Raw genomic sequence first — 20,606 nt, forward strand, 5'->3', positions numbered from 1 at the left:
CCTTTCTCGTTGTTTTGTTGCAAACCGTGCAGTCAAACCAGATCTGTCGCGATTCGTGGAAATATAGGCGCCTGAAAAGTGGACATCAACCTTTTTTGGCTTTTAATTGTCTTTTTCTTTGTTTCTTGATCAGGATTTGTTTGAGCGTCTTTTTAAGCCACAAATATAATTTTAAGATGCTGCTGTAGACCAACAATGGCACGTGCTGTGTAAACATTTGTTATTGATCTCCGTGCGCTTTCTTCAGAATATAAAACACATGATGGATTGAAAAATTATTTCTGGCATATATTCAGAAATCTACATTAATTTTGATCGTCACTGTACACTTGCTCACTGTATTTCGATGGAGGTGTGAAGACTCTCGAGACTTGTTTTTCCAAGGTCGGAAATGAATTTCGATCAACTGCTGGCCACAATCGGTGGCTTTGGGAGATATCAGAAGCTTCTGTATGTGTGGATATGTCTACCGCAGATCTTTCTCGCATTCCACATGATGGCGAGCGTCTTCACAGGCGCCACGCCACCCCACCATTGTTGGGGTTCAGGGATGGAGAACGCGTCCCTTACTGTCGGCAACCTTTCAAATGTGAATCTGAGCATCTCTCTTCTGCCAGGACATGCGGACTCGTGCACGGCAGTTTCAGCAAAGAACCACAGTACACACTCAACTTGTGAGACAGGATGGGTGTACAGCCACGAGATCTTCCAGAGCACCACTGTCACCGAGGTAAACGCGGGTCTGCATTCTTCAGAATAATTAAATGTTAAATAAAGGGGTGCTATTATGCTTTTTCACTTTTTCAACTTTAGTTAGTCTGTAATGTTGCTGTTTGAGCATAAAAAAGATCTGCAAAGTTACAAAGCTCAAAGTCTAAGTCAAAAAGGAGATATTTTATTTAACAGAAATCACTTTTCAAAAACTACAACGAACGTCTCGTTTGGACTACAACGCATATTTTCCGGGATTTGTGATATCACAAATATCGACGAATGGGACGAGACCTGGTTGAGCTGCACTAGAGAAGGCAACGAGTGTGTCGGAGACACGGTAGCTTTCCCAAGGCAGACGAACTTCGATGGTTACAATCATTTTTAATTGAGTTTGTTGTGTTAATGTTTAATTCACGCTCAAATTGATTTGATTTTGATTGCACTGAAGCTTGCAGCGGTAAGGGGCATGACATTTCCCGACCAGGCACCTAGGGCTGCCAATCACAACACACACTGGCCCAGCTAACCAATCACAGCACACACTGGCCCAGCTAACCAATCACAGCACACACTGGCCCAACTAACCAATCACAGCACATTTTGTATTTCAGAAGGCGGGCCTTCATTTGATACAGGAACTATTTGAGCCGTTCACGTCAGACTGGGGAGAGCGGTGTTGTAATGTAAAATATGTGAAAACTAATGTGTTTTTCGAACAACCTAGTATGAGAGCCTGTTCTAGTACACCCCCAAAACAAAATCAAGACTTTGTAAAAGAGCATAATAGGACCCCTTTATTAAATAAAAAGTTTTTATTTCTTAAATGGGTACAACAAAATTGTATTTAACATAACAGGAATATGCAATAAAACAAACTATTTAGTTTAAGTAATTACATACAGTATAATAAAATAACATTTATAATCTATAATGTTACACAATCTAAAATATAAGCTATACACAACCGTTCAAAAGGTGGGGGTCACTAAGATGGTCTCTAAGATTTTTTCCCCCTAAGAAATTAATACTTTAATTGAGCAAGGATGCATTAAATTAAGAAATTGAGCAACAGTGACAGTAAAATACAACACACACACACACACACACACACACACACACACACACAGCAACAACAAAACCTAGGTACAAAGGTAAAAATTATATTTCAAATAATGCTATTCTTTTCTATTCTTCAAAGAATCCTGAACATAAAATGTATAACGGTTTCCACAAAAATATTAAGCAGCACCATTTTTCATCATTGATAATAATAAGAAGTGTTTCTTGAGCACCAAATCAGCATATTAGAATGATTCTGAAGGATCGTGTGACGCTGAAGAAAATTTAGCTTTGCCAGTGTGGGAATACATTTTAAAATAAATTAATAGAAATAGAAATCAGTTATTTTAAATTGTAATAATATTTCACTATATTTCTATTTTTTATGTATTTTTGATTAAATAAATGCATCCTTGGTGAGCATAAGGGACTTTAATAAATCCTATAAACGTTTGTATGGTAATATATAAATATAAGATTTGCAAGGAAGAAAAAAGTGCAAAATAAAAAAAATAATATGCCAGTAATTACTTTTGTCGACTAATACTAGGGTTTTGTGTATGTATTTGTGCAGTGGGATCTGGTGTGTGACAAGGCAGGTCTAAACAGTCTGGGCTCCTCTATCTATATGCTGGGATTGCTTGTAGGAGCTGTTGTGTTTGGAGCTATGGCAGACAAGTATGTGCACACAATCTCACATACATTTGCATCCTCACACTTCACATGTGTGCTTTGTTCACCCTAAACAACCTGAAGGAATCTAGTGGTCATACCCTGCTCATTGATCTCACTTTCTTTGTCCTGCTTCCCATTCAAGTCTTATGCATTAAATGCCCATACATAAATTTTTAATGTCAAATGCACATTGCCTAGAGCTATTTATGCATTCACAGAAAGTAAATATGCTTCACTGTTTCCAATTTAGTGGTCTGTATACTTTGTATGTACTATATCAATGGTTTTCAACCAGGGGGTTAGGGCCCACTAGGGGGCCTCGGCAAAGTTCCAGGGGGGCCCCAATATGTCTTAAAATCATGTAAATGTAGCTATATTAACATACATTTAAATGCTATTAGCATTAAAATGCTAAAATAACACTAAAAATAAAAATGTACAATATTAAACTGCCATCATATTTTTGAGATTGTATTACAACGCAAGTACCAGAGTTACTTGTCAGCAGGGTTTTTGAATAACAATTGAGCTGAATCCACTTCATATATAATTTTAAGCCTTTATTGTATGATTCTAATTTTTTTTAAACTGTCCATTCCCCAGCATTTCTCATCAAGTCTTTATCATTCTTTCTTTCTCTCTGTAAGGTATGGGAGGAGGTTTGCCATGCTCTTGTCTTTAGCCCTTCAGCCAGTGTTTGGTGTGGCTGCTGCCTTCGCTCCAAACTTCCCTGTTTATGTCACCCTGCGCTTCATCATAGGAATGACAGTGTCGGGCGTGATAATCAATGCGTTTGTTCTAGGTGAGACTTGGAGTACTAAAGTAACTCTCTAGTCACTAAAGGGATAGTTCACTCAAAAATACAAATCACTGACTCTTGAAACCACTGGAAGTCACTGGAACTTGAAACCATCCCTTTAATATCAGGAAGACATCAACTTAATTAACATAATCTATTTTTATTAGTTATCACTGATCATGCATGTTTCTTGACATAATTATAGACATTTACTAATAATAGAATGAGTTGAACATTAACTGGCATAATTGAGAATCTGTGCTTTTACTAAAGGTTACATCTGACCCCTCTCCTGTTTAAGTGTTATTGTTCCCTTGAGCAAGACACTTAACCTCAGGTTAAAGGTGAAATAAAAAAAAAAGTTAGCCATGCTGGATAAAAAATCATCTAAATGATATTTTAAGTAAAACTTGCATAGTGAACCTATGCTCATCTGCATACTTAATGTCTTACCTTTCAGAAACATAAAAAAAAAGGTTCTAACAGTGTGACTTTCCGAAAACCCCAAATATTCCTCTCAATTGATATAGGAATGTGATATTATATCCCAATGCCTTTACTAGACAAGTCAAGACAAGTTCAGACATGCCCTGACTTGTAGCAGGTGGGCTATACCATAGGAGGGTCTGATTGACCTCAGTATCATCCTCATTATTATGCTGTGGAGTGTTTTTTCCTGATTAATTGCAAAACCTCAAATACCAACATGCATACTAAACATTCTTAAAAATCCATGAACTCTATTCTATAGAAACTATTCTCTAACTCATTTCTACCTGTACTCAAACCAAACCCTTCAAGTGCCCCCAAGCAGTGCCATTGACATATTTATATGCCAACAGTAACAAACACACTTTTCTTCTTTACCACAGACCTAAATACCCTAGGCTGACCCCTTAAACCCCAAACCTAACCACCCCCTGAACACTTAACCTCCCCTCACCCCTCCTGCACAGGCACAGAGTGGACCTGCACACAGAGACGGATACTGGCTGGCATCTTCACCGACTACTTCTTTGGTTTTGGTTACACGCTGCTGGCAGGTGTGGCTTATCTCATCAGAGACTGGAGAAAGCTGCAGCTGGCAATCTCTGCACCAGGATTTCTCTTCATATTCTATATATGGTGAGACAGCACACAAGTGTATATTGAGTTAACACATATATTTCGAGAAGTGGAGTTTTTGTGGTCGATCAGAGTTTTGACTGTTTTGAAGGATGTCTCTTATGCTTCAATGCTGCATACATTTGATCAAAAATTCAGTAAAAGTACAAATAATATTGTGAAATATTTTTCTATGAGATAAACATTTTAAAATCTGTTATATATAAATGTACATTTATTATTATTATTTATTAATAATTACTATAAAAAGCACTGACGGTATAATTTTCAGTGTGTCTTACCCTGCACAATCAGGCCTTGCAAAAGAGTACATAAAAAGCAGTACTCAATTCTCTTTTTCATTCACTCTTGCTATTTGACTTCCTCCCTTCCTCTGCCTTTATCAGTCTGACAGCATAAATCTCCTTTCATCCTCCTCTCCTCCTTTTTCTCAGGGTTCTTCCACATTCAGCCCGTTGGCTTTTGGTGAAAAACCGAAATGAGGAGGCGATTGATCTTCTGCGTAAGGCAGCTACGGTCAATGGTCGCACCTTACCTCCCACTGTTCAGGTATCAAAAATTTGGACCCTTTCACTCTCTGCTCTCTTTTCGGCTTTTTTCTTGCCTCTGGCACAATCTTCAAATCCCATAAACTCTCTAATAGCTCTGTTAGCATCAACATGACAATGCCATCCTCCACCCTGGGCAACCAAGAGGGTTTTGTTTTTAGTCTTTAAGAAGTGATAGTCTGAAGCTTCACTTCACATCACCAGGGCAACAAGTAGATTACTTTCACATCATCAGGTCAATGACTGCATTTAGCAAGGTTTTTCTTATTGTTATGAATGTATATGTGTTTGGGTAACTTGAACTGGAAAACAGGATGCATTTATTTGATCAAAAATACAGTAAAAACGGTACTGTACAATTTACAGTTTAAAACAGTTTTCTTTTTAAATATATTTTAAATGGCAAAGCTGATTGTTCAGCATACCGCAGGCTTCAGTGTCACACATTCCTTCAGAAATCATTCAAAAACAGGATGTTTCATAACATTTGTTACAAAGTATTAGTGTCATTTTTGCTATCACAGGTGGAGCGATATGAGGGCCCACAAGGACGGAGTCAATATACAGCTGTTGACCTGCTCCGAACTCCCCAGATGAGGAAGAGAGCTCTCATACTCTTCTACATCTGGTGAGATTACAATGAGTAGCTATATAGATATGTATATTTATGTTTCCTCAACTTCAGACAATTTTATATATGACTTTTATTTGAGAAAAAAGCCAAAAAAAGTGAAAACAGTTTATATTTGTATTCAAACTAAGAGATTTAAACTTTGTGCTTTTTGTTATATGAAAGTCACATTTGATTATGCCTTTATCTTTTATTCTTGCTACATTTCAAATGGCTATTATGTTAATGTTTTACCATGGTCCCATAACATGAAAATCCATCTTAACATTAATATTAATCAAAGTAAATATCACCCCATAAACAGAATGTTTTTGTTGTGTGTCATTTCCAATCAAGCTGTAATTTTATTAAATTCTGCAAAAATGTACAAAAATTGTATATGTTTAAGCTACATGAAATGCTAGTTATGAAATTTGCTTTAGCAAGACAGAGAAACCAGCCATTTTATAAAAAAAAAAATAAAGCTATAAAATGTTATGAAAACGCAATACATGTGATGGAAATGACACTGTGGTGGGAATTCATGATTTTCGTTTAAAAAATAACCCAAATATGACCGATGTCTCCAGTCAGCGAGTGAAAAGTGTTTGTATTCTAAAAATCCACAGAGTTCCAAATGCTCCTATAGTTGAAGAAGCACCCACAAACTCGATTGTGTGCAGTAGGGAAGGTTATTTTGGAAATGTAATAGGTTACAGATTACAAGTTACCCTATATAAAATGTAACAAGTAGTGTAACTATTTCAATTACTTTAATAAAATAATGTAAGTGATTACATTTGATTACTTTTCTAAATGTCTAATGTTTTCAACTTGTAACTATTTTCAAACACGTAAACCAGGCAGGGTTAACCTTACAGTAGTGCTCAACACTGATTACTGTCACTTTCGAAATCCTTCATCACTTGATTTAAGATTATAACAATTTAATTTTAAAGGTTAAATACAGATTTAAAACCATAACAAGAAATTGTTTAGTATGCAATTAGCTACTATTAGTAGCTAAATAGTTTAGCTATGATATTGTTTTTTAAATCAAATCTTTGCATAGTTATGACAGGAAACACTGGCATCTAATAATGGCTTGGAAAAAAGTTAATCTTAAATAATAAAGCATATACATAAACCCAAATAGGAAATAAAGCAGTTATCGAAGAAGCATGTGTCCTATTCTGTGCACTAAACTCCTGAAACATTGGTGTCTCACATTTTAGAGCAGTCAATGCAATTTATGAATGAACTCAATTAAATCTGTATGTGGGTGTGTGAAAAAAAATTAAGATGTAACCACCCCTCTGTAATCGTTAACATTTTCATAAGTAACTAATTTAATTACACCTTTTTTCTTATTAACTGTAACTGATTACAGTTACATTTATTTTGTAATTAAATGACATAATTTAGCCACATGTAACTATAGTTACTCCCCAACACTAAGTGTTTGTAGTCATGCCCTTCACACACACATAAAGGTGTCCCTTAATTGACTTAACGTCTCTGTGTTTCTCCAGGTTTGTTAATGTGTTGGTGTATTATGGTCTGTCTCTGGGTGTGTCAGACTTCGGGGCAGACCTTTACCTCACTCAGTTCATGTTTGGATTGGTGGAAATTCCTGCAAGGTCGCTGGTGTTGGTCCTCCTGCCCTACAGTCGACGAATCCCACTGAGTGTGTTCCTTGCTGTGGGAGGCGGTGCATGTCTGTTGACTCTCACTGTTCCAGCAGGTGACCAGTCAAACATGGCTAGAGGCACTTTTCTAGAATTTATTAGTCTTTTTAATTTATTTTCTTATCAAACATTCTTTTCTTAGACAGTGCTCATATTCGGACTGCTTTGGCCATGGTGGGGAAATTTGGAATTACAGCATCTTTTGCCATCATCTATATTTATTCTGCAGAACTATTCCCGACTGTTCTCAGGTACTCGCACACAAAACCTTCTCAAAAGCCACGATCTATTAGCAAGTTCATGAAAATCAGGTGGGCGTGAAGAGCTTGCATGCTTGATTTAAGCATATAGTTAAACGTATGGAAATAATATCTGATTTGGCTTTTTTGTTTACAGGCAAACAGGTATTGGTGTTTCTTCTATGTTTGCACGGATGGGTGGAGTTTTAGCGCCACTAATAAACCTGCTTGGACGCCACGCACCTGTTGTGCCCATGGCGATATTTGGCTTCACCCCTCTGCTTGCTGCAGTGCTTGCTCTAGTATTGCCCGAGACTGCCAGTCAACCACTACCAGACAGCATTCATGATACAGAGAGGTAAATAATAACCACATACAATAAAAGGGATAGTTTACTGCAAAATTAAAACCCTGTTACCCTGAAAACACATCTCAAATAGTTTATCCTTCTCTCTCCTCCTTTAGGTCAGCTCTGAAATATGACGGACAAATTCCTATACATACAAGCCAATTGCCAAGCAACACAGAAGGACAGGAACTGCAGTGTTTAGCAGATGAGTCCAGTTAGATGTATATGATAACACACAAACTCTCATTCTAGTGTGTTTACATTATTAGTCTTGCTGATGATCAGTGAAACTTGGAAATGGTTCAGGTTTGGATACAAAAATGCCTCTTTTGTGACTTTGACAGATATTTGAACGTTTCTTACATTTTTTGAAATGGCTGTAGGTTGTGTATTTGATTGATTTACATCAGGATTAGCAGTTTTGATAAAACTTAAGTGTAAAGTAAAAAAAATGGATGACCGGGTCTGGAAACAATGTAATTTGTGCCTCAAATGTTTATCAGACCTCTAAATGCAAAACAAAGAGAGATGCTCTAAACAAATATAAGGGAACATTTGTGAATTATTAAGCCGAACTAAATTCATTCAGTTTACTTTCAACAGATATTTACATTTAAAATATGTTTTTTTTTTTTCTGGCAAATGGACCAAAAATATTCATTACTGGTCCTGTACTACGCAGATTTTTGTCCAGTCAAATGCTCTCTAGAATGAGAATGTACCTCCCACTAACACCAACTGCCACTCACCAAATGGCAAATTTGTGAGTGTTTGGTCTAGTGGAGAGTGAACCAGTGCCTTCTTTGTAAAGTAGTTCTTGACATATGTAGAGTGAGAGTAATATTTATGTTGCAAACTTTGCTTGAGCCAATGATACATACACTACTGCAGAAGGTCATGAGATTTCTGTGATGATCCACGGTCACAAATTCACAGACGATCTCTTCAATCTCAGCCGCACACTGCCAAATGACACAATCTAGTTTTTACCTTTATATCCTGACATTAACTATGTACTTTTACTGCATGCAATTGTTTGATAGAAATTAACTCTATTTTATTATAATGTGATTTGTCTAATGTTCTAAATGTTGATGGGGTGCAGATCTTAAAGGGATATACACCTATAATTATTTACTCACCCCCCCCCCCCCATGCCATTTTAAACCCTTATTCTGTGTCCTGGAGAATACCATAAAAGCATTGTACTGTATTTCAAGTCTTCTGAATCCATGTGTAAAATCTGTTTGAATGAGTAACAGACTAAAATGTTAAGTCATTATTCACATAAAAGCCTGAAAAAAGCTGTGACCAGGTCACTGAGTCAGTGGCTTGCACCAGAGAACTAGATCAGTGAACAAATTGCTCTTATTAGGTGGTTCAGGCTGAAGGATTCATTCCTGAATCTGAGTTTCACTAACCGACCAAACTACTAATGACTAACTGACCAAAATTCTTCGAAATATCTGATTTAAAGTTTGGAACAACAAGAGGGTGAGTAAATAACGATTGAATTTTCATATTTGGATTAACTATACTTTTAACCAAAACATTTGTATGTATTACTGCATGATTATCATGATCTAAATGTTTTTACTCTGTCATAAGACCTTAATTTGTAACTGTCTGTTACATCTGTGACTGTGATGTCTTTTAACCTGATGAAATGTAAAAACATTTTTTTCCCCAGAAGAGGGCACCATTAGTGGAACTACCATTAAGAAAACTGGATGGTTACCACAGTCCTCAGTCTTAAAATGTTGAGGACATAAGAATGAATCAATTGGGGTCTAATTAAACTTATATAGGCCTGCTAGTTACTGACCATTGCCTGTGAAGTATGAGTGTGTGTGTTACTTTTGCTGCATGATGGAATCCAAGTCTTAATGTGATTTTACAATGAACAAGCATTTTGTTATTAAGACTTTCCATTTATTGACATTCCAACTGATGCACAATAAAACTGTGATTAATTGTCCATCATCTGCAATAAAATAGTCAAAAACAATTCTTGTATGACTTTTCTGAAGGATGGAAGTATATTAGGCTAATGTCACGTAAGTAGCATCAGTGGCCACACCACAGTTGTTGTCTTTCATGGACATCAGTATATAACCATCATTGCCCCAGTAAGTGGACCAGGAGTTCTTCACTAGCCAATAGGGCTCATTATCCATTATCCCATAACCAACTGCTAGCACAGCATGATCCAAGTCATCAGTCCCGTTTTCTGTGGATATAGAAACATAAAACATGAATTGCTGGTTTCTACAGAAAAGAGTACTGAATACTTGATTTTAGGCAATCTGTAAGACATTGCTGTACTCAATAAAATAATATGAATGTACTTGTATGAACTTGAAATATTAAACATTAACCGTGCATCAAATTTTCCTAATAAAAACCAATCTAATTCTAAATAGAAAATAAAATTTATATACAGTGCATTTATACACACACACGCCAAAAGGTTTTGCATATAAAAAAGGCTGCAAAATGTTATTTCAGATTTTTATATAATAAAATACAATTAAATACATACAATTACCTATTACCTACCTAAATGACCTATTTATTGCGGTTAATTGTTCATTATGCATGTAAATATGTATAGTTAATATATACATATTTACCAAAATGTTTCCATCTGAAAAATGTTAAAGTTTTGCAGATGGAATCCTTTTTTGAGAAATACTATGTATATATGTTATATTACTTATTTTATTTTGTTAGATATATTTGATGATCAGGCAAATTACACAAAGCAAATAATATGTTAAATATTGTGAAGACTCACTGCATGCTGGTTCGTAATACACTCCATTGCTGTAGAAGGCGAAGGAACGATGAGCAGCATCAATGCTGACTGCTGCAGGGCCGAATTTAAAGATAGCAGCCTTCAGTGCCACAGTATCACCACTGGTCACATTAGTATAACCGCTCAACTTTGCCACCATGGAGGACTTATTGTAATGACACAAACCATTCTGAAACACACACAGTGATCTGTTTAGTGATGCTCTTTTAACCACCAAAATCTGATGGATCAAAAAAGCAGTTTCTACTTTCTAGAAAGCAAATTATAATCCGTGGACCTTTTCATGCAATCAGAAAATAGTGTTTCTGATTATAGATGTCAATTCCTGTACAGTTTCGCAGGGACCTAAACAACTTCTTAATTCAATCAGAAATGTTTGGGTTAGGTAGAGATGTGTGGTGTATGTACACGCACCATGCCCATATATCCTCCATAGCTCTCGGCGGTAGAAATGCCACCATGTTTCATAATCCACTCAAAAGCTCTCCATTCCTCTCCTCCATCACAGCCATTGTTCCCAAATCCCCATGTACAGTCGACCAGCATCTGCTGGGACAATGATGTCAGCTGTCCCGTCTAAAAGAGAAAGACCAGGACTAGTTCAATTCTGTGTCAGTGAAGTAAAACACTTTATTCAGTTGGACATTACAAAGATCAGCTCATAAAACAACAGATTATCATCATGTAAGAATAAAAAAAAATAATTAAATTTAATGACAGCATCTTTTCTTTTCTTTCATGAAACATCAGCAGGTAATCTGTTTCTCTCTCTCTCTCTCTCTCACGCATGCACACACACACACAGCTCTCCCTCTCTCAGATTCAAGTAGCTTTATTGGCATGGTAAAAAAAGTATCTTTATATTGCCAAAGCATAGAAACATTTAAATAGACATTTAACACAAATATACATAAGAATAGAAGTATATATCATATATATCTGTATACAGTAAAATGAAAGTACTGATAAAGAGACAGGAGACGGACTCTCTCTCGCTCGCGCACACACACTATGCGCAAAACTCCGCATTTAATCAGTCAATAGCAAATACTTAAACTAATAAAAACAGTAGCTGATTCAGAAGCGCCAGATTGTCATAGCAAAGTCAGAATTACCTCTCCTAGGTTCACGAAACGGTCGTCCATAAAATGCATTGCTGTTCTGTTGTAAGTAATCTTAAAGATTCCTAAATGCATCTACTTTCGGAAGGCCAAATAAAGTGCTTTTGCTTTCGCCTAGAAACACACAACGTCTCCCTGACATGCTGCTTCAACACTAACTGCGGTTACTGAAACCACGCCTTCTTTCTTTGCATGAACATTTGGGCAGTATTATGCTAATATTTCCACATAGTGAGGTAGATATGTGGGGGCGTGTTAGAACGAGCCGTTTTAGGAGGGGCATGGCAGAGTCTTAACTTTGATAAAGAATATCTCTGGTTTTGAGACTTTAGTCTTTGCAACTTTAGGGATCTTATCTATGCACAATCAGCTTCTAACACTCCAAAGAGAAAGGAAAACTTGAAATCGCATCATATGACCCCTTTAAGCTCTTACAAAATAAAGTGGATATGGTGGTTGCCAAGCTTTTTAATGTAGATTTACCTTCAGGAAAAGTGCTCCCTCTAGTGTTCCAGTGCTGGCAAAGCTCCAGCAGGATCCACACACAGCCTGGTCTTTCACTGGTGTCACAGCCCCTGAAAATACATAATATGTTTAAGGCTTTTCACACTGCGCTTAACCCCGGGTTATCGTCGTTCTGAACACCGCTTTTAACCCCAGGTAAAGAAACGTTTCACACCTGTAATTTGAAAGTGGTGTTAGCACTTTTTACCTGGGGTTATGAAACCCTGCTCCGGAGCAGGGTTAGCACCCCATTGCGGAGCGGTATTTGCTTGTTCCTGCTGGACGCTTGGCAACAGACAGCCAATCAGAAATTGAGCAGCGAGGCTCATGGCACGTCGGTAACAGGAAACACACTTGCATGCATCTGACTTCACATACAAACCAACAAATTCAAAGAAGATATACACACCATACAGCCTCCAGTCTATTGAATCAGGGGTGGCTATAGAGCGGACTTCAGAGGGAAAAGGCTGAGCCTTTCTGTGAACATGAGTCCTTTTAAGTCCTCTCATCATGGCCAGCTCTTCCTGTGACCGATCAGCCAGGTGATTGACAGAGAGGGAAAAAGAAAGACCAGCTCTATTCATAGAGTGCACATACCTGAGGAAAAATGTATGTAAAAAGAATGTCTTCAGACAAGTTCACAGACTGCTTCCTGTTTTTCATTATATAATTTTGTATAGATTATTATGGCTCCATATTCTCATTTATTTCTAGGTAGTTAACATGTCCATGTAATGTAACCAAGAGAGAAAAAAAAGCTTTTTCAAATTTTAAAGGGGTGGTTGATTGTGATTCACTTTTGTAACATTAGTTAGTGTGTAATGTTGCTGTTTGAGCATAAACAATATCTGCACCGTTACGACGCTGAAAGTTCAATGCAAACGGAGATATTGTCTATTAAAATTATGGCAGTTTAATAGTTATGGTTAGTAGGGACTACAATCATAGATATGTATAGATGCCCTATTCGACCGCTCCAGATACATTGACGCGTCCGCCATCTTTGAACTGTCAACTTGACGTCATTCACCATAATAATCAATGAATATTCAAAGATATACAAGCGTATAACTTGCTGTTGTAGACACACAGTCAATGCGCTCAAAGGTTCGCAGAACGTTCCAAAAATATATCGCGGCCCATAGAAACAGTCACTAATGAGGCATCTACATATATATATATATATGACTACAAAAGAGCTACTTCCCAGGTTTGTGACATCACAAACCTTGAAATTCACATAAATCCTCCCCTGGGAACATGCATCAAAGGCCATGTTGCACTGTTTTAGAGAAGAGTAAGAGTTGTTGCCATACTGTCAAAACATCTATTCATACATGAATCGCGATTCTGTCTTCTAATGACTAATGGAATCACAAGTCTCAAAATCAATGTTCTAAAGCAGCAGTTCTCGTTCCTCGCTTCCCCTGCTCTGCACACGCTCTGCATTTCTCTCTCTCCTGATTCAGATCATCAGCTCAAGCAATGAACTGTGTTCCAATTATACACTTTGGGCCTGTTTACACCTGGTCACTTAGCTATCCGATCGTGAAAAGACCAGGTGTAAATGCCCTGCGAAATGCTTTCGAGACACATTTAAATCTAATCGCTCAAACCACTTCAGGAGGTGGTCTGGGCCACATTCCAGACGAAACTGGACAAGTGTAAATGCATCTGCTTGTTGAAACCACATATGCAAATTTTACTCCTTCCAAAATGTTAAAATAATAAACGTGTGAGAGTGTTTTATGGGCTATATGGCATGTTATAGTCAGATATGACAGCGTTAATGCAACAAGCATCGTCGCAGATGAGTAGCCGAGTATCTCTTCAGCAAGCCGACGCGCAAACTGCGCAACACACAATCATCTTCATTAAAAGTAGTAAGACTAACCTATCTTTGTATTTGATCTTGAAATGAGCTGATAATAAATAAAATAGCATACAATGCAGCACATATCTGTTGCTTTTGTTGACGTGAACTCCGTTAAATTTGCATATAGGGTGGGAATTGAAGACCGGATTTAGATCCATTTTGCGAAGACACATTTATGTGGCCAAGTGTATTGTATTCATATAATGTATTCTGCTGTATTAAAGATTTAATCAGGATAAAACTGTGTATTAAAAGCTAACATAAGTAGTAGCATTTATAAATAACAACGTATCTAAAAGTATGAGACAACAAACAAAAAAAACCGTCTGAAACGTCCTGTAAGAGTTGTGCTTGCACAGATTCTGCGCGATCCTCTTCACTAATATTCTCTGGGTCTCAATCGGGCTCAAATTGATAAGCAATATTGACAACGTCATTGTTTACAATACAACCTGAGCACATTCTGAGGTGAGGGGCGTGATTTCTGAATGCACGCTAGGCAGTTTAGCAAATCACAACACACTGGGTCAGCTAACCAATCTGAGCCCAGTGTGTCATTCTGAGGGAGGGGTTTCATAAAACCAGGAAATCATCAGTGTTCATAGGAGAAGGGACAGAGCAGTGTAGAATAAAGGTAAATTATGTGAAAAATAATGTGTTTTTTTAATGAAGCATTAACACATGTTAGACTGCACCCCATAAACACAATCAAGCCTAGAAAAAAGGCAGTCAACCACCCCTTTAATACAAAATCACCAAATCTCTAGTAATGTTTCTTAGTTTTTCCTCACCGAATATTATGTACAAAGTTGTGCTCACGCTCCTCATGCTCCTTTTCATTTTCATATTGACGCTCATACTTCTCCTTAAAGTGGCCAAACAGACGGTGGGCGTGACCAACAGGGGAGGTGTGGACAAGGTCTTGGATGGGGTTGGCCAATAAATGATGCTCCAGACCAGGACCAGGAAAGTCACCACAGGTCAATCCTAAACACAAAAGTGAGCTTTTGATTAGATGGTTTGTAAGTGGCAGAAAAATGTCATATCACTGAATGTGTTATTTATTGTATTTACCTCCAGGTAGTTTGAAAATGTCTGAATCAATTTGAGGGCTGAAGTCACTGTAGTCGATAAGGTATTTATCATAGTGAGACCCCAAAAGGGTGTTGAAGCCCATCATCTCATAGTGGTGTGGGGTGGCTGGGGAATCATTTCCCTCTGGACGTGTGACCCACAGACGATACGTGTTCTTCTTATGGCCAACCTGAGTGACGTTTTTCCAGACCTCACACAGATTGCCTGCGTAATACTCCATCTTTTCAAACTGCAAAACAAACAATTTCATAAACACTTCAGCCTTGTTCCTTTGGTTTGCTCCACAGAAGATAGTAAGTCATACAGGTAGTACATACTTCAAAGCCCTGCAGATCAGGCAGTGCTGACTGTGGAAGTATTGGATCCTTCTTGGTACCATTAAGCTGGAAACACTTCATAGTATTGAATTCAGTCTCAGTGGTGACTGGTGTAATCTTGTAAGTGGCACCATAATCCAAGTCATTTCCAATAAAAAAAGTGCACACTGTACCTATAGACAGCAGCAATTAGGAAAACAACATAATATAGAATACCAACAGCTTGTCTATAAACATGTTTAAATACTGTCCCGATTTTATTTTATTATCTGATGATAACTGACCATGATAATAGTCGATTCGACTTCTGTTCCCCTTGAGGTCGTACCAAGCTTCAAATGGTTCCTTTATCTCAGCATAAGGCAAAGAAAGCAGACCTACATAAAAGAGGATTTGTAACTTTAACAAGAAGTGTACTGTACTGAGATGTACTGTGTAGGCATTTAAAAATGTACCTTTAACATGATACATCTTTCCAAAATCAGGAACAGGTCTGCCACCAACTGGTGTGGCATCTGGGGAAGAAAACAATTTTCTAAACAACACAAAACATAATATATACACTACGAATGCAAAGCGTAACATACTGAGCCTAAAAATACTATCGCATTCATCCAAAACACTTTGTGTTAAAAACATCAACACAGGAAACGTCTCAGCCGCTAAATCACAAGATCAACTATCATACGCTTTTGTGTTTTCTTCCTGTTGGGTGTTGTTTTCTCTTTTACACAGACAGAGCTTTACCTGCAGCACACACCAGCAGCACGACCCCAGCTAGAAGAAGCCACATAGTGTAATCTAAAGAAACCAGACAGACATCCACTGGAGATGAATACGCTTTCTCCGTCTGGAAAAAAAGTCCTGAAACAAAACAAGAAAATCACGCAAAGGTTTAACGTAGCCTAAATGTGTTTACGCCAAAGACGACTCGCTCAAGATAACAGAAAGGTCCAAAAAAACCACGGGAAGGAGGGACTAGATTCAAGTCATATGACAAGAGGGTCTTGCTGTCACATGATTAGTCAGCTGTTTGCTGTGACCAAATTCCTCTATGGCAGGTAAAATTGCTGACTTCATTTCTAACTAGATGTTCACAAGTAGTACATATCTTAAACATGTTTCTGGCTAAACGAATCATTTGAAATCAGAATTAAGCGCCAAGACGAGAAGAAATAATCTATTACAAAGTGAAACGTAGTGGTGATATGCGAGATGGGAAGTAACATTGCTGAAATGCTTGAAACATGAGATGAGCTACTGAGAGTGAAAAAAAATATAGACATAAAAGCTCAGGCTTCGTGATTAAACTATCACTAAATTATCACAGATCAAGCACAGACTTTATTATGTAGATGTTAATTAAGTGCAGTTGAAAAACTAAGGATTTATTCACAATTTCCAGTGGATGTCGGTCTGGTTTCTTTAGATGAACGTTACATGCTGCAGTGCTGTCTCAGTAAAAGAAGCAACGTGTATATTTGATCCCATGATATAATAGATGAGACACAATTTCTGTTGTGTTTTTAACACTGACCGCAACTATGCAATAGTATAACATTTGATTTCTTTGTTATAGAAAAATGAATAATTATGTGATTTCTCTGTGATTTCATTCTACGAGAAGAAATAATCTATTACAAAGTGAAACGTAGTGGTGATATGCGAGATGGGAAGTAACATTGCTGAAATGCTTGAAACATGAGATGAGCTACTGAGAGTGAAAAAAATATAGACATAAAAGCTCAGGCTTCGTGATTAAACTATCACTAAATTATCACAGATCAAGCACAGACTTTATTATGTAGATGTTAATTAAGTGCAGTTGAAAAACTAAGGGTTTATTCACAATTTCCAGTGGATGTCGGTCTGGTTTCTTTAGATGAACGTTACATGCTGCAGTGCTGTCTCAGTAAAAGAAGCAACGTGTATATTTGATCCCATGATATAATAGATGAGACACAATTTCTGTTGTGTTTTTAACACTGACCGCAACTATGCAATAGTATAACATTTGATTTCTTTGTTATAGAAAAATGAATAATTATGTGATTTCTCTGTGATTTCATTCTCAGATGCCACACCAGCTGGTGCAGAACAGTTCCTGATTTTGGAAAGATGTATCACTTCAAAGGTACATTTCTGCCTACACTGTAGGCTACATCTCAGTAGACTTCATTTTCAGTATGTTACATGTCCAGGCGCGGCGCGGCTCGTCGTCAGAGACCCACCAAAATAATAAGGCTTGTTCGACTTCATGCGGCGCCGCAAATCTCCAAAGATCGGCTGCCGCCTGACAAAAGCAATGCATTCTGGGTAGAACATTTGCCCGACTTAGATACAAGGCGCTGCAGCCGCCTTACGATCACATATGTGCCATCAAAGTACCGCGAGAGCAAAACGAGACCAGCCGCCGAGGTCAGGTTAGTATAACGAAACGTTCGATTTAACCGGTTCTTCTTAGTGAACCGGTTGAACCAGTTCACCAAATCGGACTGAATCGTTTGAAACGGTTCGTGTCTCCAGTAAGCACTAATCCACAAATTACTTAACTTATTCACTTTTTTTTAACATGACTGACACTCCCTCCAATTCGAAATAAACCAATATCCCCAGAGTAATTAATTTACTCAAACAGTACACTGACTGAACTGCTGTGAGGAGAGAACTGATACTGAACACAGAGCAGCATATATGCGTGTAGCGAGCCGGGTAACGAATGTACAAGCCCACTGCTGGAGCGGTTCTCGTTCTCGAGTCAAGAACCGGTTTTCAGATCACCAGTACACTCAACCGAGAACCGTTTCTTCTTCTTCTTATTCGTTTTTTTATTGGCGGCACGCAATCACCAATTGAGCATTACCGCCATCTACTGAAGCAATGCGAAAACCGTTTCTTTCGGACACGTCCGATTTGAGAACCGACGAGCAGATGATACTGCGCATGCGTGTAATTTTTCAAGAGGACGAAAAGCATGTTATCCAAGTATTTTGTTAAACATCATAAAGTGTGATAATATAAATATATATATATATATTTTTTTTTAAAAGATGATCTAATCTGTTTACTTTAAGTTGAAGATTCTGTTGTCAGGATGTTGGACCATAATTAAGACTCTATAGCCCAATTTATACTTCTGCGTCGGACATACGCCGTAGCTTACGCATAGACACACACCCATACGCCGTAGCCTGATGTGCACCTCTCCAAAAATCTAACAGACCGCAAGCGCTGTGATTGGTCTGCTAGAACCCCTCCCTCCAGTATGTACTTTGTACTGAGTTTTGTGTCTGTTTATGTGCACTTTAATATATTTTAATGTTACACCTTCTTATATAAAATAAAACAAAGCAAAGAACAAGTGTCTTATTTATTATACTACATAGCATTATACATAAGTAGTTGTCCGCGACAAACAATGTTGATCTGCCGTGGTACAAGTCCTTGTGCAGATTGAAAGAATGCCATCATCTCCTGTTCCGTTGTTGTCTCCTTTTTGTAGTTTTAAATAATGATTTAATGATTTGATATTTATTTGCCGCCGTCACGGCTATGATGCTTCTCCGACAAGCCGCTTCTTCTTCGGCTTTTGCCGTGGTACTGCGGGTTACACCAGCAACATGCCCGTGGACACTGCAGACTAGCGGTTTGCATGTGTACTGCACGTCAACGTGGACAACGACGCAGAAGTATAAATGAAAACTGACGCATAGCCTACGGCGTAGGTCCGATGCGGAAGTATAAATCAGCCTTAAATGTTTAATAAGAATAAGGGATGATTTATGAAATGCCTGTACTGTAATTATAGTCAACGATGACACATTCACAAATTGAGTTTGTAGTAAATAGAACTGATAAGGGCCCCTCGCTGTCGGGGCAGTCTCGCTCCGATCCCGCCCAATCCTCTTTCTCCGAGGCCGAGATGGACATTGAGTCCTCGTCTTCTTCCTCCCGGCCGAACGACATGAAGTCCGTGATGTTCACAGGAGGGTGGAAGCAGTCTTCGGGGAAGGTGACTGGGGAATGGGGTGACTGGCGGCGCAGCAGGTCGAAGCTCCCCCCTCCGGGAGGGGGCTGGGGGGGCCCACCAGCGGCACGCTGGCGGCAGCGGGCCTCACCCCAAACAAGCCACGAGCCACGTTGCGGCGAGTCAGAAGCCCGCAGTCGGACTACTTCAGCGCTGCCTTAGCGTGGGCCAGGCCCAGGCAGGCGACGCAGTTGTCGTGTTGATCTGGCGGTTCGATGGGTCCCGTGCAAATCTTACAGAACGAAGCCATTCTTCAGGTTGTAGTTGTAATTGTAATTGTCACGTGCACCGCATTTTATTCGGTCTCTCGAGCTCGTCAGTATTTGCATGCGATTTGCATACTTTGCGACAATTGGCCAGTCAATTGGACTGGCGTGAGCCAATAGGACTTCAGGAAAAGTTGGAAGGAAGGAGTTCCCATAGCAGAGAAGCTCCGCGATGTGGAGTGAAGCTCCAGAGGAAACTACTCGGCAAACTACTTCCTCTCACCACTGCTTTCTGTAATCAGTGTAATCAGCATGTAATCAGTTCAGTAGACAGCGCGCACATGCTGAACGTAAACAATGCTGATTACATTGATTACGTTCTGGGGTACTCTCCAAAATGGCAGAGGATGGAAACTCGGGGAGAAGAATTGTTAAATAAATTATGGTATTTTTGTTTTCTTTGAGCACAAAAAGTATTCTGGTAACTTCGTGAAATTACGGTTGAACCCCTGACTATTTTACCGATGTCCTTGCTACGTTTCTGTACGTTAATCGATGTAATATCATTGCTGTCTATGGAGGGTCAGAGAGCTTTCAGATTCCATCAAAAATATCTTAATTTGTGTTCCGAAGATGAGCGAATGTTTTACGGGTTTGGAACGACATGAGGGTGAGTAATTAATGACAGAATTTTCATTTTTGTGTAGTGTTGGGTCGTTCTTGAACGATTCGTTCATTTTGAACGAATCTTTAATGTGACTCGGGAAAAACGAGTCGTCTCGGGGAGTGATTCGTTCAATCGCGCATGCGCAAAATCCTATAGGTTCTGTACT

At 38.4% G+C, this 20,606-nt stretch overlaps 2 protein-coding genes across 2 annotated transcripts; one reads left to right on the plus strand and one right to left on the minus strand.

Annotated features, from left to right (window-relative positions):
- Positions 1 to 8,025, plus strand: LOC107593577 (solute carrier family 22 member 13). The gene is made up of 10 exons (XM_016283354.1): positions 1 to 730; positions 2,348 to 2,451; positions 3,096 to 3,250; positions 4,204 to 4,372; positions 4,807 to 4,921; positions 5,445 to 5,548; positions 7,063 to 7,274; positions 7,361 to 7,469; positions 7,615 to 7,815; positions 7,923 to 8,025. The coding sequence occupies exons 1-10, from the start codon at positions 392 to 394 to the stop codon at positions 8,023 to 8,025; spliced, it is 1,611 nt and encodes a 536-aa protein (XP_016138840.1). The 5' UTR covers positions 1 to 391.
- A 1,806-nt stretch (positions 8,026 to 9,831) lies between these two features.
- On the minus strand, positions 9,832 to 16,510 carry LOC107593550 (digestive cysteine proteinase 2-like). The gene is made up of 11 exons (XM_016283312.1): positions 16,288 to 16,510; positions 15,996 to 16,055; positions 15,825 to 15,917; positions 15,541 to 15,713; positions 15,203 to 15,452; positions 14,920 to 15,115; positions 12,659 to 12,849; positions 12,229 to 12,320; positions 11,039 to 11,200; positions 10,604 to 10,793; positions 9,832 to 10,036 (listed from the first exon to the last, which is right to left on the minus strand). Exons 1-11 carry the CDS (start codon positions 16,331 to 16,333, stop codon positions 9,849 to 9,851), a joined length of 1,641 nt encoding a protein of 546 aa, XP_016138798.1. The 5' UTR covers positions 16,334 to 16,510; the 3' UTR covers positions 9,832 to 9,848.
- Between the last annotated feature and the right edge of the window lie 4,096 nt (positions 16,511 to 20,606).

Source organism: Sinocyclocheilus grahami, unplaced genomic scaffold (assembly GCF_001515645.1).
Source record: "Sinocyclocheilus grahami isolate Dianchi unplaced genomic scaffold, SAMN03320097.WGS_v1.1 scaffold173.1, whole genome shotgun sequence".
Lineage (NCBI taxonomy): Eukaryota > Metazoa > Chordata > Actinopteri > Cypriniformes > Cyprinidae > Sinocyclocheilus > Sinocyclocheilus grahami.

Excerpts from the sequence above, each read along its gene's own strand:
- LOC107593577 (XM_016283354.1), top strand. The coding sequence starts at position 392 with ATGAATTTCGATCAACTGCTGGCCACAATCGGTGGCTTTGGGAGATAT. Across the intron at positions 4,373-4,806 it reads CTCTTCATATTCTATATATG|GGTTCTTCCACATTCAGCCC; the intron begins GTGAGACAGCAC and ends CCTTTTTCTCAG. Across the intron at positions 7,275-7,360 it reads GACTCTCACTGTTCCAGCAG|ACAGTGCTCATATTCGGACT; the intron begins GTGACCAGTCAA and ends TTCTTTTCTTAG.
- LOC107593550 (XM_016283312.1), bottom strand. The coding sequence starts at position 16,333 with ATGTGGCTTCTTCTAGCTGGGGTCGTGCTGCTGGTGTGTGCTGCAG. Across the intron at positions 15,714-15,824 it reads TCGAATCGACTATTATCATG|GTACAGTGTGCACTTTTTTT; the intron begins GTCAGTTATCAT and ends TGCTGTCTATAG. Across the intron at positions 12,321-12,658 it reads AATAGACTGGAGGCTGTATG|GGGCTGTGACACCAGTGAAA; the intron begins GTGTGTATATCT and ends ATGTATTTTCAG.